The 19,142-nt window shown below is 37.5% G+C and overlaps 1 protein-coding gene across 1 annotated transcript in view; it reads left to right on the top strand.

Moving 5' to 3' along the window:
- The window catches only part of LOC107741645 (neuron navigator 2-like), a 79,948-nt gene that overhangs the window by 21,987 nt on the left and 38,819 nt on the right, over window positions 1-19,142 (top strand). The window contains exons 8-13 of the mRNA XM_016554400.1: window positions 1,234-1,367; window positions 9,340-10,471; window positions 11,480-11,592; window positions 12,163-12,271; window positions 13,058-13,441; window positions 17,765-17,887. Coding sequence (XP_016409886.1) covers window positions 1,234-1,367; window positions 9,340-10,471; window positions 11,480-11,592; window positions 12,163-12,271; window positions 13,058-13,441; window positions 17,765-17,887 — 1,995 coding nt within the window. The remainder of the gene's footprint in view (window positions 1-1,233; window positions 1,368-9,339; window positions 10,472-11,479; window positions 11,593-12,162; window positions 12,272-13,057; window positions 13,442-17,764; window positions 17,888-19,142) is intronic.

Here is a 19,142-nt window from a genome sequence, read left to right as displayed (position 1 = left end):
TTACCAAGTGCTGTAAATGCATTTCAAATGCAAACGTGTAACGTGTTTCAGATAACTACACTAAAAATACTATATGAATCACCTTATTCAAAATTCCCAGTTTGAATATTGGTCCAGTCTTCAATTTTCCACCATTCATTTTTGGCAACACGTGACACAATATTGCCATCTAATGGTGGATAGTTATAATTGCAGATAAGCCTTCCGCAGATATGAGATGTATTTTAGGCGAGAAGGAAAATAAAGAGAGCGGAAAAATATCTCTCTACCACATTACTATTTTCCATACTTATGAGAAAATGTCAAGGCCACACAATAGACAGCAATGTGATTAGCATAGGTCACTACAGATGTCCTTGTACTTTACATGGCATTGACATGGCATTTACCTAGACTTGATTGTTAGGTGAGATTAGTCTATTTGTCTGTCAGTCATGAAGGTATTGAAGGCTAGGACTGATGGAGAAATGTCACGTTAGAAATAAATACATTGTTGTGAGATGTATTTTAGGCGAGAAGGAAAATAAAGAGAGCGGAAAAATATCTCTCTACCACATTACTATTTTCCATACTTATGAGAAAATGTCAAGGCCACACAATAGACAGCAATGTGATTAGCATAGGTCACTACAGATGTCCTTGTACTTTACATGGCATTGACATGGCATTTACCTAGACTTGATTGTTAGGTGAGATTAGTCTATTTGTCTGTCAGTCATGAAGGCATTGAAGGGCTAGGACTGACGGAGAAATGTCACGTTAGAAATAAATACATTGTTGACTAAGGGTTATTAATTGTTGCATTGCTTACAAGCACAAAATACTATTTGCTACCTAAGTGCTTCTGCTGGAGGGATTCACTATTGATGTATTGAGCAGATCCTCTGTCACTTTGTGTAAATAAAAAAGCCCACCAAAGCAATTTAAAGTGTTTTTGCTGTTGGGGAGAGGAGATGTTGTTTTTTTTTCAGCTTTATTCACTGGGAATGAATTGAACAAGGCTGATTCTAGAGCAAGAGAACTGAGAAAGGCACAAACATTCTGTTTTTTTTAAATAAAAAACTCTTTAGGCATTAAACGGCCATCTAGAAACCACTCAGAATGCATTAGCAACCCCCTGGCAAGCACCAGCAACACCTGAGCACAAGTTCTGCACCGGCAAGAAGCACACACATTTTCTTCAGAAAATGTAAGAATCTTGCTGTTGATATTTCTGCTCTCTCGCTGTGACAGATTACCTGGCCCCACCTCGAGGATGTCCACTGCGGGCAGTGAGAGTTCTCCTCGAGGGTCCATCAGTTCAGCAGGGAATCGCCGCAGTCAGGTGTTCAGTGATAAAGCCAAACCTGCAGCAGCTCAGGCCAAAGGTAAGCCCAACTTCACAGTCTTTAAGGTGAAGTGATCTCTGAATTGAAACATTACTCATAATCTCATCTGAAAATGGCAGGTCAAGATTCAGCTTAACTGTTTTTAACATGGATAATAATGAGAAATGCTTCTTGAGCAGCAATTCAGCATCTGAAGGATCATGTGACCCTGAGGACTGGAAAATGTAGCTTTGCCATCACAGGAATAAATAACATTTTAAAATGTATTAAAATAGAAAACAGTTCTTTTAAATTGCAAAAATATTTCACAGTATTCCATTTATTGTATTTTAGATTAAATAAATGCTAAAAGTCTTAGTGAGACTTCTTAAACGTCGTCATCTTCTTCAATAAAAAATTTTACCAACCCCTTTTGAATGGCACTGTACCGTATATCCTTTTGTGCATTTACAAGAACAATGTCTAGATGTAAAATGTGGCTCTTGGTTAACATTATCCAGTAGCCCACATGGCCTATATGAAGTCAGCAGAAAACAAAAGTTAACTTTCTAGAGGAAGGTATTGCATTTGAATCATTTTCTGGAGTAATGTGCGCTGATGAATTATGCACCATGAGATAAACCGGGTCAATTTTGAGTTCATGTTGACTTTAAGCGGTCACTGTGTTAAAACATACCAACCACATTTCTGTGCTCTGTGACGGAGCTGTGCTGAGTTTAGAGTAGTTAATGTAGCAGTCAGTGCTGGAAATAACTGCTTATAATGACTCTGAGTGAAGCTAGTCACACAAACCCTAGCTGAGATGTTTGAAAGATGTTGCCGTACGTGTGTGTGCGTGGTACTGACTTTCTGCATTAATTAGTGTGTTTTGGCTCTGAGAATGTGGTGGCAGTGAAAGAGAGACAGAGAGAGACGGAGGTTTCCACAGTGTCATGCTTTAGGCAATTTATTCTGTTTTTCTGTTTTTCCACTGTATGTTGTGTACATATTCCTAAGTATTAAATTGAGTGAAGCATTTGAAAGAAAAAAAAATTCAAAGCAGAAAAAATGTATGTATTCAAACTGTATTCCCATGTTCACTTTTTAAGAGTATTTTCTTGAATAATCTGACTTTTGAAGCAGGTGAAGAGTTCAGATGTTTTGGTAAGTTGGTAAATGGTGTCAGCCGACTGATTCTCCCATAATGCATTTAGCTCTGTTATTTTGTGTGTGACCTGCTTAATGCAAAGCAGAGTGAGAATGTGAATCACAGAGCAAAGGAGCACAACTCTTCTGTGTGTGTGCCATCATTTTGTCACTGTTGAAACAGATACATCTGTTTGTACCTCATCTGAGATGACATAAGTCAAGAGAGCGTTGGGAAGAGGTTTACAGTTTCAAAATTTTAACGCAGGCAAGAAAAAATTTGCCTTTTATGTGCTTTTAGAGTTTGAAATCAATTTAGACCGGTAAGTAAGTTTAAATTCACTGATGTAAACAGCTGTATTTGTATAGTTGTAATTTATGCAATTTTGTGCAATTTTATTTTATTTTTCCATCCATTGTTTACTCACCCTCATGTTGTTCCAAACCTGTCTGACTTTCTTTCTTCTGTGGAACATGAGAAAAAAATCTATTTTATAGAATGTTGGTGACCAGACAGTTCCCTATTGATTCCCATTGACTTTCATAAAAAAACAGTGGAAGTGCAATGGGAACTGAAACTGTTTTCTTATCAATATTATTCAAAATATACTCTTCTGTGTTCCTTAGATGAAAGAAGGTGAATACAGGTTTGGAACAACATGAAGATGAGTAAAATGTTCATTTTTGGGTGAACTATTGCCTTATGGTTCATATTCTGTTTAAGCCTTTATTTACAGCAATTGCTGTATTTGTGTATAATGTTGGATTATTGAAATATTAGGCATGTTTACATGATGATTACAAGATCTCAATATGACCAATAACAATTGGAATTTTCTTGTGCATGTAAACATGACTGTATTCAATAACAGAGAAAAAAAACCTGTCAAGGTACAGTATGAAACAGGCATGATGAGATTATTGGTGGGCTCTCGTGGGGTGGTCATCTGAGACTAATGACAGCTGTTATTCTACCGTGGAGAAATAATCACTTAAATATGGACATTAAGAGGAACTGAGAGGGGACACAAACCCTGAGGGCAGAAAGTTGCTCTAGAGTTTCCTAATGATATGAGGGCGACAGCGAGATTATTTCTGCCTAAAGTTTTGCAGTTCATTATCATATGGTCTGTTTCTGGACATTAACTGCTCAGCTTTTTCTCTCTCTCAACTTTCATCTCTATAACTAAGGTCTTTTTTTCCCCGACCTATCCCCTTCTCGGCCCCTCTCTTTCCTCTCTCTACCTATTGGAAGTCATTAGTGGTCTGACCCACTTCTCTCTGGCTGGCATGGCTAACTGGACCTTAATCACTTCCTAATTGCCGCTTTGTTTCTGTGCCGCTCATTAAATGCCAAACTGAATGAGATGGGAATGGTGTTTTTCCCCTCATGTCAGATTGTTTAATAAAACATACAGATAAAAAATAAACGCTGAACCTGAAAAATAATAAAACATTTGAGTGTAATCAGTTGATTTTTATTCAGAATTGGCTAGCAAAGCCTTTACATTCAGTCTTAACTTAAGTGCTTGCCAAAAGTTTGTAGCTGATATTTTGTCAAATAATATTTTGCTCTGTTTAAAATGATATAAATCTGAATAAACGGCACATAAAGTATCTGTGAGAAGCATCCGGTACTCCAACTAGGCACTCAGTGGGATAAATCTATAGGTTTTTTTATATCTGTTCTGCTACATCTCATTTGAAATGTGCAGCATTAGTATATGCTCAGATGTTTTTAGAGTTTCGTTTAGAGTTTTTGGGCACTTCAGGTCTTTTTTTTCTGGGACTGGACCACCGGCCGACTGACAGAGTGAATGTGTTGAGCGTGATCTAGAGGCTCAGAGGGAGGGGGCTGGACACAGGGAGAACTCGCCAACGTTTGCAGTTAAGAGTTTTATTTGCAGTGTATATCCTGCGAGTGAACACGACTACTGAGACTCTACAGGCTGGACTGACGTGAAACCAGCTCACTTTAACAAATGGAGCTGCCAGGTGAATGAGAGACAGATAACATGTTGATTTCATTTTCATTTTTATGTTTTTCTTAGCTTTTTTGTAAACAGCTTTTTTTTACTGCAGTGGAGAGGAACATTTTCAGTTTGTTTGTTTTTTCATGATTATAATTTACACTTTTGGAATATTTAATGTGAACAATACATGTCATTCTGCAAGGTTTGGCTAAATTTACCATTTGTTTTCAAGGACTTATTTATAACTCTGTGCTAAAATGCACATCTGTTTATTTAATCAATTTACACTGGCTATTTATAGATTTTCATTCTTTGATAGTATTTCCGTTTTTTATGATTGTGTTTGGATCTTCATGTCAGTTATTTAAAGGAAGTTTTGATTGTCTATGTCACAGAGAGCACAATAGCTAAATTTGGCCTCCAGTGTTTGAATGGGCATTAAAGTCTTACTCGCTGTGTTAGTGTAAACCGTTTAGAATCGATCTCAGCGGGCTGTCTGCTGCTTACTATAAGAATAGCATTAGCTCAGGAGTAACTAGCCTTTTATGGGCAGGTAGAACAGTTTCAAAACTTTCAGACCTTTTCTCCTGTTTTTTTTTTTTAGCCTTTGATTTAATCTACTTTAATTTTCACTCTTATTTCCCTTAAATGTTCTTCTTCCACAACATCCATTTGGTTTTCAGATCTGATTTTTAGGGCTGTTATTGAAAAAAATTATATCGCGATACATATTGATATTGAATTATTGTCCAGCCCTAGGCTGACTGTTCATCAGTGTTGTTGTATCTGTTACTATAGTAATGATGTATGTGTCAGCATACATGTCTTTCTCATATATGATGTTATGTGTTCCGTAATGATGAAAAACCACATGAAATCTGATCAGACTATTTGACTGGCAAAAATGAGATTTTAATTGGATTTCAAAACATATCGATGCGGTGTGTCTGCAAAAATGCATAGATGTAAATGTAACTGAATAAAGTTTAAGTAGTAAGATTACTAAAAGTGAAATAAAAATAGATTAAAGTTAAATGAAATGTTAAAAAGAACACAAAAAAGACAGAAGTGCATTAAAAAAAAAACTAAAATTAATACTAAACATGGAATATAAACCATCTCTTGACCTTCCCATTTTTATAGAACAATGTTAATTATTATTATTATTTATTTTTATTTTTTTTGGTATATTTTGTGTTCCCTTGCTCTGTGGTTTTCATGTATTTCATATGTTATGTATTTTTTTTCTTTCATTTTGCTGCCCATCTTGACCAGGACACTCTGGAAGAAAATATATTTTATTTCAATGGGACCTTCCTGGTTAAATAAATGAGAAAAGAAAACAAAACAAAACAAAATTTAAAATATGAATTAGTGAGAAATAATGAGGTTATAAGAGAGAAACAATGCGGCAAGACGTGCATCCAAATGAGAGAGAGAGAGGCCGCGATGCTAGACTGATTAATGTGCATGCGTTTTTATTTTCAGATTTATAGGTCTGACTTGACAAACATTTTTATTAGTTTAGTCAAACCATTGCGTGCAATTACAACAAATAAGTATACATTTCCAGCATCTTACGCAACATTAACATTTATACAAAAAGGCTAGTTAATAAGTTAAACAAAAAAGTAATTTTTCCCTCAAAAAAGTAATCAGCATTTCATAACATAAAATAGATATTTATATATTTTTTGTTCCTAAGTTTTTTTTTTTATCTCAAAGTCAGGTTTATTTTATTTTACAAAAAAAAAATGTCATAAGCATATCATAAAATATATTATTTATGTATTTTTGTTTTTCATTAAACAATTACAATTTGCTCAAAATCTATTACATTTCTGATTTACAGCGAGTGATGGTTCTCGGAACCACTGTTCACATTTATTTGTACGTTGCCGTATATTGTACATCCCGCTAAATAGTTATTCGGAGATAAAGTCTTTGTTGTTCTTTGTTGTTTTTCTGGTATGGTTTCCGTTTGATCTGATGCTAGTACTGCACTCCAACGTTTTCTGTTGTTTAGTGATGGTCTCCAGTAGGATTTCAGTGAGCTTTCTGACCTAAAAAAATGTTTTAAATTAGAAATTTTGCAAAATGATGCAATTAATTTAGCATCATTTCATTTCCACTGTAGGCTATGTGTTAAACAAATCAGAAACATACCTGTGTCCGCTGACGGCTATGATTTCTCTCGCTTGGAGCCCTGCATCAGACAATTTTTGGATTGCAGTGGCCCTGATGCTGTGGTTCGTGTAGGACGATCGCGTCCCAGCTTCTTTGCACATTCTTGGGAGCATTTGTGACAGCTGATTATTGCCCAAAGGAACAGTGCTGTACCATATCTTGTCGTTAGCTTCAAATCTCCTCTTAGGGTGCAGATAGAGTGCTTTTGCGTCAGGTGGGAGTTTGCTGAGATATTTCTCTAGCGAAGAAACTGGGCACATGGGGTTACCGGGCTCTTCAAACATAGCGCCCCTCCGATTTTCCCTGTCGACCTCCAGTGGGTTTTTGTGGTTTTTCGTTTCCTCATTAAATGTCAACGTGAAATATTTCGTACCATTTTCGTCTCTCTTTAGTTCAAACGAGTCTGGCATAAGTTGTCGATTGCCCTCCTTCCCTCTTCGTGCAAAGTGTAACTGAATGTCATACCACACCTTGTTTAATAAACCTTTCGGGTTGCCAGGGTCAAGTGCAGCAGATCGCTTCAGTATTTGCTGGTCTTCAGATGAAATCGGAGGGTAGTGTGATGTTCTGTCTGTACCGGATCAACTCCTTTAAAAACGTTTTTGGCGGACGTAAACTCAGGGTCTTGCATTAAATTCCACGCACGGCTAAGAGGAGGTTCATTAATGTGGCGATTCAGCGCCGATCGAAGACTCAAGTAACTGCTGATACCATACAGTTCTCCTTTACTGGTCCTAATGGAGCCATAGAAATCGCGCAAAACTGAGCTCATTTGTGATTTCTCGATGTGTTTGAGGTCGATATTGAGCTGTTTTTCGGATAACCATGATTTAAAACAGTTCACAGCCCACACTGTTTGCTGCACCGTGTTATTTTCATGTCGGGTTTTTTCTAAATTGTCCAAATCTGCAGGTGTAATGGCTGCACTTCTTGCTGTTTGGCCTGTTAGTGATTCCCCTGCATCTTCATCGTCTGTTGAGCTTTCGTAGTTAATATCAAATGAAATATTCATAAAAATGTGTCGTTTGCCATGTTTGTTTCTTCTTATATTAACTAACGTACTCTACGATTAGCTCAGTGAATAATAAAAAAAAAACATAGACCCGGCTAGAACAAGCGGAGTGATACAAAATTGTGAAAGGGCGTTCCTGTAGCGATACCAGTACAATATCTCACGGTTCTCAACCAATCAGATTTGAGAACCAGAACGAACTGTTGTATAAAACAGTATATGGAGGGGAAGGATAGTTAGGTCAGTGGATAAAGAGGTTTATGGGTCATTTTTCACGGATGTGTACCTTGACTTCATCGACTGAAGCCCTGTTTGACTGGACTCTTTCCATCTCACTGTTTACCTCTAAAACGTCATATTTCATATCTGATTTTGCTTCCCGTTCTGAAACAAAACCCGCAGAAACCACCCGTCACCACCGATCCCATCTTTAATTAAATGAGAGTAGGTGAATGGATTTCATCAGATAGGTTTTTCTCTCATTTGTCAGTGTTATTGGGTCTTTTTTTATCAGATGGGACTCATTTGGAAGACAAATTGCGTCTTGTCCCTTCCTTCCTGATCACCGGGCGCACCAGGGACTCCTTCTGAATACTAACAGGGATGTTTCTGTCTGATAGCGATGAGGCTTGCAGTACCCTGTTAGTGACTCTTTGACACTCTACTAGTTAGGCTTTTGGGTTATTGGCATCAAGTCAGGTCTACTTTACCACTTCTTCTGGCCAAGAACTGGCCACTTAGACAGGAAGAGGTCGTCTGACTGACACGTAAAGTGACCAACCACAGTTTAGGTTTGTATTTGAAATCTAGATAGGGTTAAGGTGAAATTATATATAGCAACAAATCAGAATAGATCGTCGGAGTTGTTAGACAACTCCTTTAAAAATGTTGTTGGCGGATGTAAACTCAGGGTCTTGCATTACATTCCATGCACGGCTAAGAGGAGGTTCATTAATGTGGCGATTCAGCGCCGATCGAAGACTCAAGTAACTGCTGATACCATACAGTTCTCCTTTACTGGTCCTAATGGAGCCATAGAAATCGCGCAAAACTGAGCTCATTTGTGATTTCTCGATGTGTTTGAGGTCGATATTGAGCTGTTTTTCGGATAACCATGATTTAAAACAGTTCACAGCCCACACTGTTTGCCTCACCGTGTTATTTTCATGTCTGGTTTTTTCTAAATTGTTCAAATCTGCAGGTGTAATGGCTGCACTTCTTGCTGTTTGCTTGTCATTTGCCATGTTTGTTTCTTCTTATATTAACTAACGTACTCTACGATTAGCTCAGTGAATAATAAAAAAAAAACATAGACCCGGCTAGAACAAGCGGAGTGATACAAAATTGTGAAAGGGCGTTCCTGTAGCGATACCAGTACAATATCTCACGGTTCTCAACCAATCAGATTTGAGAACCAGAACGAACTGTTGTATAATGGTATATAAACTAAAATAACATTGGACCATTCAAACTAAAACACATTTCTGATTTTAAGCAGATTAAAAATCTGATTTTAATTCAATTTCAGATTTCATTTAAGTATGGTACAGATAAAAAAAAAAAACGAATTTGATGATTTCATGTGTATTTTACTGTGAACTGCTGTTAACTCCTTCTCCCACATATGCGGTCCAACTTTCTCCATGATTATTTTAACCTGTCTCTCTGATTTTCCTGTTTTTCACCGTCACCTCTCATGTCTTTTCCTCTCCAGAATCATCAGAGTGTGTCACCTCACACGGCGTGACTGAGCACACTCTGTCATCCCTGGCATCCGCCTGCACCTCTGTTAGCACCAGCACTGTGGCATCTTCATCTTCATCGTCAGCCATCCCCCAGCCCAACTCGAGTAGCAAACCCTGGAGAAGCAAATCTCAGAGCACCAAGCACACTGCAACCTCCACCGCTCCCTCCACGGTGCTTTCCATCAAACCAGATCTCCAAGCCAAGCAGCCCGTGCCTGCAGAGCTGCCACCGAAAGCTGTGCCTCAGAAGTCCATGCTGGAAAAACTCAAACTTTTCAACAGCAAAGGTGGCTCCAAGTCATCCACGCCAGCAGAGGGCGCCGTTACGCCAACAGGAGGAAAAGATGCCGGTTTGGTTTTAGAAAGAGTCGGGGCTGGTTCCAATACAGAACCCATTGAGGAAATGGATGGTAACGTCAGACCCACGAATGGATCGAGTGCTATTACCATGACAACCAGCAGCCCAAAGATTGCGTTAAAGGGCATTGCACAGCGGACACTTAGCCGGGCGCTCATGGCGAAAAAAGCCTCAACTAAATCCGTAGAGAAAGAAAAGGAAAAAGAACGAGCTAAGGAGAAAGACAAAAACGGGAAAGAGGGCTCAAAGCGTGTCCCTGCCTCGGAAAAGGTAGAGAACAAAGAGGAAGTTAAGGAGGAAGTTGTTCCCTCAAGCAAAGTTGCTCCCTCCGAGGCAGAGCCCAGGAAAGCCTCCAAGATCGCCAGCTTTATACCCAAAGGCGGCAAGGTGGGAGGTACCAAGAAAGATAGCTCCGCCCCTGTGCAAAGCGGCATTCCAAAACCAGGAAGTAAAAACTCAGGAAATGGAGTGGTAAAGAGTTCAGCGTTGCCCCTCGGTGGTAAAGACAATGAGAGGCCCCGCAGTATGCGTCTGGGAGAGGGTCTGGGACTTCATAGGGACAGCCGGCATTCCTCGTCCTCTTCCAGCCTGGCTTCCACTGAGGGGAAAGGACACCACAGCGCCGCCCCGTTGGCCAATGGAACACATTCTACAGCCAGCAACACAGTCAGTGTGCAGCTGCCTCAACCCCAGCAGCAGTACAGCCACCCCAACACAGCCACCGTAGCACCCTTCATGTACAGGTGAGACTCTTATTGGGATTTTCAACTGGAGCTTTAGATCGAAGGTGAGGCTCGAGCCAGATCTAGAGATCATAAGGGGCTCATTTGACTTGGACCAGTAAGCAACCACCAAGTAACCAGTGTTATTATTGTTAACTAAAACTAAATTAAAAATTAAAAATAAACTGAAATAAAATAAAACTGATAAAAAAATTAATCTAAATAGAAATATCTGAAAAAATGATATAACAACTGTTACCTTGGCAACTAACTAAAATAAAATGTTTAATCTGAAATACTGAAATTACTAGAATTAAAACAAAAATAAAAATAAATAGACTAAATAGGTTAAATATTTTTAAAAAGCTAATAAAGTGACAAATTACTAAAACTTAAACTAAAATTTAAATGAATACTGAAGATTTAAAAGTATAAGCTAATTCAAAATATGAATAAATACTATAATAGTATATAAATAATATTAAAATATCATTGCTAGTAACGACCAAAAACCCAGCAACCACATAGCAATTTGCTTAAAATCTCTCACAGCACCTTGGCAGCTGCATTGCAACCTCCTGACAACCACCCAAAACATCCATACAATCACATGCCTGCATGCTAAAAACCTTGCAGAACACCTTAATAACAACATAGCATAAGTTGGTATAGTTTTGTACTGTTAAAAAATGAGTGAAATCTTTATGCATGTATTACTGTACATATTAGATAAAGTGCCAAACTCACGGCAAAGCAGAAGCAGAATTGTACTCTACTATTTGTTTAGTTTATGAGAACGGCTCTAGTAAGTGTGCATGCGTGCTCACATGTGTATGGACTCCCCGTCAGGCTCAGCTGTGAAGCGTTTGACTGGTATTTCCTCTGAAACAGACCTGTTGCCCTGTGTTTGTTTTCCATAAAGGATTCCTTTAGTCAGGCCATGACTTCTGCTGACTAGAATGTCACAGAAAATATGTATGCATCTATATGAAGGACATCTTTTTTTATTTTTAACCCCTGTGTTTTTAGGTCTCAGAATGAGGCAGATGGAAACATTGGCACAAACCCAAGCTCTGGATGTCGTAGTAGTGACTCCAGTAGCTTCAGTAAGATCAACCAGTCTTCTACTGAGGACCTGTCAGGTAACCTGTTCAGTTCATATCTGATGAAGTCTAAAACATTGATCTGGTAGTCTAAGACCTTTTCCTGTTGGTAATAATAATAATCAATGCATAATTTTAAGAAAATAAGATAAGTATTTAAGATTGATGTTGATGATGATTTTCTGAAGTTTAAATCAAGCAAGAAATTGAGGGCATTTTTTGTTTGTGTGTTTGTTTTGTTTTTTAAAGAAGTCTCTTATGCTCACCTAGGCTGCATTTATTTGATCAGAAACAGTAAAAAGTTTGTATACAGATACATAATCTATTCATGTGATGGTAAAGCTGAATTTCAGCAGCCATCAATCAATGTTGAAAACATTTGTTAGGATTATTTTATTATTAAGTTCAAAAGAAGAGCATTTATTTGAAATATAAATTTATTGTAACATTAGAAACTCCTTAACTGTTACTTATGATTAATTTAATGCATACTTGCTGAATAAAAGCATTAATAACTCTTTTAAAAACAAAATCTTACCCTAAACTGTTGAACAGTGTTTAAATACTGATATATGATATAAAAAGTGAAAATGAATGCCCTATTTTCAGGTGAAGATCCAGAGACCAGACGACTGAGAACTGTCAAAAATATTGCTGACCTGCGGCAGAATTTAGAAGAGACCATGTCAAGTTTGCGGGGGACACAGGTCACACACAGGTAGATGCTTCTATTTCTTACTTTTCACAGCCTGATGCAGTAGGATAACTTTAAGAAAGAAAGCAGCTAAGATAGAGAAGAAGACAGTTCTTTGGTGAACCATGAAGCCAGCTTTAGCAGTGAGGAAAAAGCATATTATTCTCCTAAACCTCCACCCCAATCAAACTGGCAAAGACAGGCTGCCTTAAAAGGACACTTTTTTTCTCATAGTATTTTATCTTTAGAGACAGTAACAAGTAGCCACTCCTTCCTCAGCTTGACTCTTTTTACTGTAAATGACTAAATGAATAGAGTCTGTCCACTGGCTCCACCATGCTCTTTCCATCTATATTCTTAAAACCTTCTTTGTTCCTGTTTTTTGATTATTCATCTAATTGACCCAGACTGCATTGCTATGATGGAATCATGAAGTAATTGTAAACTGCTTAATAAGTCAATTTTTGGCCAAAATAAGAGCAGTGAGACATTTTTGTTCCCCTACGGTGTCAGGCTATTGGTTACAATTCCTCAGCACTATGCATAAAATCTTTCCTCATATTATAAGTTAAGTAAATATTGTAATTGAATACTGTTTGGTGAAAAATACCATGTTAACTGTAGTTTCCTGGAATTAACTATACTACAACAGCCTACAAATGTTGGTATAACTTTAGTAATAAAAATAACTAATACCATGGTATTTTTGCAGAAACTATAGATATGTACCATGGTATAACTTTTGATACAATGGTACATTTTAGTTTTAAAATGTCATATGAATTTGATTTTAAATGCTCTTTCTCTCAGTACACTGGAGACCACTTTTGATGGTGGTGTTACTACTGAAATGAGTAGTCGCAGCATCCTCAGCATGGCATCTCGACCCACGCCGCTGTCCTGGGCCAGTCGCATGGGCCAGTCCAGCCCCCGTCTACAAGCAGGAGATGCTCCCTCGGTTGGTAACGGCTATCAGTCCCGCAGCGGAGGTGTGTCGTCCGGCCAGGGCCGGTATCTGTATCAGGCTCCTCTACGGAAGCAGCTGGCAGCACGCGGCAGCGCCCTCTGTGGTCTGGAGCTGGGAGACAGGGCGGAGGATCTGGAGCTGGCAGGTGTGGGGCTGGAAATGAGCGGCTACATGAGTGATGGAGACGTGCTGGCTAAGAACGCACGCACTGATGAGCTGACCAGCGGGTAAGTGTGGAAGATGGTTGCCACTGGTTAAGACAGATGACTAATGGGGTTTTTCAATGGCTGATAATTATGGGCGTTGTCTGAATGTAGTTTAGTGGAGATGAAAGGAAAATTAAAAGGCAGTTTAAAGGTGCACATCCTAATTTACACAAGTGGTAATTCTTTGTTGGTCCTAGAAAAGCATTATTGTTAAACAATTATTGTGTAAATTGTGTCAAAAAATTGCCTAAAGGGAGCAGATTTGGTGTAAATATATTTCTATTAAAGGTCAGTTGAGTTTACTGTAATTAGTGTTGTCATGTTCATAAATTTCTACATTACCATATGGCATGAAACTTATGAACTGAATCATGCTTTCTGTGAAGACTGGAGAACTTCTCAAAGTGGATATTTGCAGTCTGGTTTTATTGCAGTGTTGCCACTAGAGGATGATATGATTCCCTAAATATGAATTCACATGTTCTTTTCTTAGGTCTAATGCATTTTCGTATTGATTTTACAAATAAATGCATGACTACCAGGGCCAGAAATGAACTTTTCCATTTAGGGGCAATATTTGCCTCCTGGAATTGATATCCAGGGGCTTTTTTAACCTTTGTAAGGACAGTGTTTTTTTTTTTGTAGTTGTTGTTTTTTACCTCATTAAATGTATTGGGCAGAGTTAACCAATTTTTACATTTAGGCTTTGTTTTGGTAAATCCACAAATTCAGAAGAGGATATACCATTTAAAAGTTTGGGGTCATAAGATTTTTTAAACAAGTCTTTTATAATCACCAAGGCTGTATTTATTTGAAGAAGAAAAAAACAGTAAAAACAATATTGTGAAATATTATTAGAATTTAAAAATGCTTTCTATTTTAATATATTTTAAAATGTAATTTATTCTTGTGATGGCAAACCTGAATTTTTCATTACTCCAGTCTTCAGGGTCACATGATCCTTCATAAATTCTAATATGCTGATTTGATGCTTAAGAAACATTTATTTTTATTATCAATGTTGTGCAATTCAAAAGAACAGCATTCGTTTGAAATACAATTTTTAACTTTTAATCAATTTGATGCATCCTTCCTGAATAAAATGATCAATTTCTTTAAAAAAATATATTATACTCAAACTTTTGTATGGTACTGTATTTTGCTAACATATCATCATATAATAGTAGATGTTTGCCTTTTAAAGGGAAAAATTTTTTTTGCGCTCTTAAAGGGATGGTTCACCCAAAAATGAAAATGCTTTTATCTCCCTCAAGTTGCTCCAAACCTTTATGAATTTCTTTCTTCTGTTGAATACAAAAGAAGATAGTTTGAAGAATGTTGGTAACCAAACAGTTGCTGGTAGCCATCGACTTCCATAGTATTTGTTTTTTATTATTATTATTATTATTTATTTATTTTTCCCATACTATAGAACTGTTTGATTACCCATATTCATCAAAAAATGTCATTTTTGAGTGAACTATCCCTTTAAAATCTGAAACGGATTTATACTTTTTCCTCTCTGTTGCCTTTACTTCAAAGCTCAGGATAGACACTAGAGAAGGATGTAGGACTTTGTGTGTTTTTATGGTTGCGTCAGTGTGAATCAGCGTTGTCCTGATTTACTGAGTCAATTCTCACGGGTAGATTTGAATCCAATTGCATTTCAGATACACCTATGACGTCTGATGACGCAGGTGAACACATTAAATCAATGAATACTGTCAGCTTGCAGCTCTGGCCCTTCAGGCAGTAATAAAAGCGGTTTTAGTGCATGTGCTCTTTCTTGTACTGAGTGTACAGATTGAAGGGGCAATGAAACACAGATTTGACGCCCCCTTCATGCTGAAACAAGCTCTCTGCATACCTTGGCTGTGATAATGTGCAATTTAAACCTCTTGTGTTATTTCCCCACAATCACAGTCTTCCTGTGTGGCTTGAACACTACAAACCGTTCTGGTGCTTCTAACATTACCAGATTACAGAGAACAGGCCAAGTGACAGGCTGCAATTACACCTGGCCATAAGCCTGACGTCCGACAAAATCCAGGCATCAAAATCCTGTCAAATTCGCTGTTTCGCCTGTCTTATGGGTGCTATTGTAATTGTGACATTTTGAAAGTGAAGTCCTTAACACTGACACTGGAAAAAAAGGGATTCCCAGTGAGTGTGCTTTGATAAATGTCTCTTAAACTAGAGGATCTCCAACACAATTGATGATGGCATGAGCATTGAGGGAAGTGAGATTGGTATTGCAGGGCTATATAGATCTTGAAGTGCACTAACACGTTTGAACCAGATCCCTCACGGAAAGAGGCTCTCATGATGCTGGTGTTGGATCTGATTTCCCAGGTCCCAAAGTGGTTGTTTTCACAGTGCAATCAGGACTGACGGGTTAAAAGACTCGCTGTAGACGTTCACCCCAGGCTGCTCTATATATGAACACATACAGGTTGAGCTAATATGATCTCCTTCCCCTATTCATGACAGCACTTTGATAATGGAGAGACAGGTTTGTCACATTACATCATATGTATCGTGCTGAACTGAATATGCTCTTTAGGTAAAAGAGGCTTTTATTACTGACATTGTGGTTAGAGCATCTGTGAGGCTACTGAGATTTCTGTAAAGCAAATAATCATCTGAAATAAGATGGAATCTTGTCACTGGTTAAAGTTTGTTAATAGCATATAGGCCTAGTCTTGCATAAGCTGAGGGCATTTAAAGCCTTTAGTTTGTTTGGTCTCTGTGCAGCTGTATTGGTGTTTGTTCACAAATGGTTTTGCTTTAGTAGGTCAGAAAACGCATGCTAAGACCTTGATGTTCCTCTCCAAACACAGATTATACAGTAGCTGTCAGATCATGAATACTTTATATCACCAGGTCTTGTTTACACAGAAACACACATTCAGTAGTTTTAAAGTGTAAATTCATTATCTCAAAATGCATGATAACCAATAAGAAGATTGTCTCAAAACATTATATATTTTATATAGGCTGGTGTATTGCATTTGAATTTTATCTATTTTATTTTTTAAAAGATTTTTATTGATTGAAATACTTTTTATTCCTTTATTTCATCAACATTTCACAAGAAAAACAAAGAATTATCTTTAGCATAGATTTGGGATCATAGAGATTTTTTCATAGTCATTTTTCGAATTTGAATTTGAATTCAAGTTCTTGACTTAATGTTTCATAATGTAATATAATATATTCATATATAATATAATGTAATTTATCGAATTATTTTACCTGTCCTGGAACAGCAAGAATTTATTTTCATATAATTTTCATGAAAAAAAAAAAGATATATATACTGAAATCTACTTGACTTGACATTTGTGCTTAACTCTACAGGTTTCTTCACTCTGGACGGTCAACCCAAGAGTATGAGCTGTCCATCCACTGGTCTTAATGAAGAAGTGCTTAGTCACATTGGTCAGGTGGCTTCCTCTGTGCCTGTGGAGGATTTCACTATCCATGGAGGTACCTTTTCACTCTCATCTCTGCATACACCTGCACACAATTATGAAAAGGCAAATGGCCTGTACCCAAAGTCATTTTTGAAGCATGTTGGGAACCGGCTATATCTACAGTTCCTAAATATAAATATATAAAGAAATAAATATAGTCATAAATGTATAATATAAAAATAAATGACTTCATGTACAGCCATTCTTCCTTTAAAAATAATCAACCCTTTTACTTTTCAAATGTCAGACTCAAACATTGACTCTGTGGCGTCAATTTAGTCTTAACTCTCCTCTTAACTTTCTTTCCTGTTCCCTCTTTTTCTCATCCCCCTCTTTCTTCTCCTGATGTGCTGCCCTTTTCCCAAAACCCCTCCAGGCTCTCTTGGCCGGTCTGTTCATGGGGTGGGGGTTGTGTTTATGTGTGTGTGTGTGTGTGTGTGTGTTTTGGGGAAGGGGGTGGTTGGTTTAGCCTCCTCCCTCTTCACCAAACAGTCCAGCATACCGGCATAAACTTCAGCCACTCACACACAGAAGAGTAGAGACGTAGAATATACTCCAGCACTAGAGAAACACATGCAAAACATATTCATAACCTCACACGCTAATGCAAACAAACACATCAGAAAGCGTGTATCTCTCACAGGATCTCACCTATTGTTTGTTTTGAGTTAATGACTGTAGTATTTATTTATTCATTCATTGCCAAATCTGAGACCTCAAAGCCTGTGGTTTTCATTAGTCAATGGTTATTTTGTACAGTATCTGTGAACACTTTCATTGCTTTTGAATGTTCTTTATGTCCACATTTCATATAACAATTTTAATTGAATGAGTACTGTTGGATCTCTGTTTGTGTGTGTTTTCTCAGATACATGACGGATGGGGGATTGAGTCTGTATACGCGGCGATTGAACCGGATGCCGGATGGAATGGCAATGGTACGGGAAAGTCTGCAGCGTAATGCCTCCACCGGCCAGGGAGACGCCGACAGGTACCTAAAACATCTTTCTCATCGATCTGATCATGATCAAATGGCATTCTCTACATGCATAAAATGTAGAGTCACTCCTGCATTGAAATGTCATTGTCCTTCCTTTAACTGTGCAATGCCGTAGAGTGTAGTTTTATTATTAAAAAAGTATAATAATAAAATCAGCTTCTGTAGCTGATCACGTTTAACTGTTTTGTCAGAATACAGCCCTATCATCACAGCTGCATTGGTTTTGTAGGCTGCTGTAGGTCTATATTAACTTAATTGGGGGAAATCTTGTATGGAGGTGGCTCTGGTTGGTGATGGCACGCTCCACTACAGAAAAGAAAATAATAAAATAGGTCTTCTACTGAGTTGAGTTTGCACACTCCATCATTTCAGCAACTGAAATGATGGCTTGTCACCACAACCCTCTCTGTTGCAGATCTAGGTTGTAGGTTGTGGGTGTAACCCTGCAGAGTGGCTATGACGGCCCCTCTTAAACTATCATGTTTAATTAGCATGTGTATTTATATGTATTTGAGTCATTTAGCTGGCAGAGAGACAGATGTGTGTGTGAGCCGGATGAGATGCCACTCATTCATATATTACATCACCATATTTACTCCTTCAGCTAGAGGGGAAAGTAAGATTTAGATTGGGGAAAATATTGGAAGATTGTGTGTTTTAATGCCTAGATTTTTCATTCTTCTATGGAATATTGCTCATCCAGTGTTGGTAGTTTCTATTATTTGACTACAGCAAACAATATCACATATTTACATTATTATAAATATATTTACATGCTGCTGTTAAGTCATGTGCAGAATTTCATTGAACGCAGATTAGCAAAAGAAAACCATTGCTTCAATAAGTCGTAAATGCTGTCAGTATGATTATTTCAATATTATTATTGTTAATAGAAAGAGTTTCTCAAAACACCATAACAACTGCATAGCAACACCCTGGCAACCACCTATAGTGCATCGTGCCAGCAAGTTTTGAACAGCCTTTTTTTGTCCGGAAATTTCAAAAAATTTCAAAAAATAGAAATCAGTATTAAATCAAGGCTCCCTAGTTTTAAATATTATTATTTTTTATTTTTATTTATTTATTTCTGTTGAATGTTGTTTGTAAAACTAAAATCTAAATTAATCTAAATCTGAAAATATACTTCATATATTCATATATATCTCAAAATCAGTATTTTTCTATTTAATCTATTCAATATTATTTAATCACTAATTGGTCACTGTTTATTTTTCATCATTTTATA

This window comes from Sinocyclocheilus rhinocerous, unplaced genomic scaffold (genome assembly GCF_001515625.1).
Source record: "Sinocyclocheilus rhinocerous isolate Xijiao unplaced genomic scaffold, SAMN03320098_v1.1 scaffold5091, whole genome shotgun sequence".
Lineage (NCBI taxonomy): Eukaryota > Metazoa > Chordata > Actinopteri > Cypriniformes > Cyprinidae > Sinocyclocheilus > Sinocyclocheilus rhinocerous.
The sequence above is the reverse complement of the archived record's forward strand: the minus strand, read 5'-3'. Positions and strand labels throughout refer to the sequence as shown.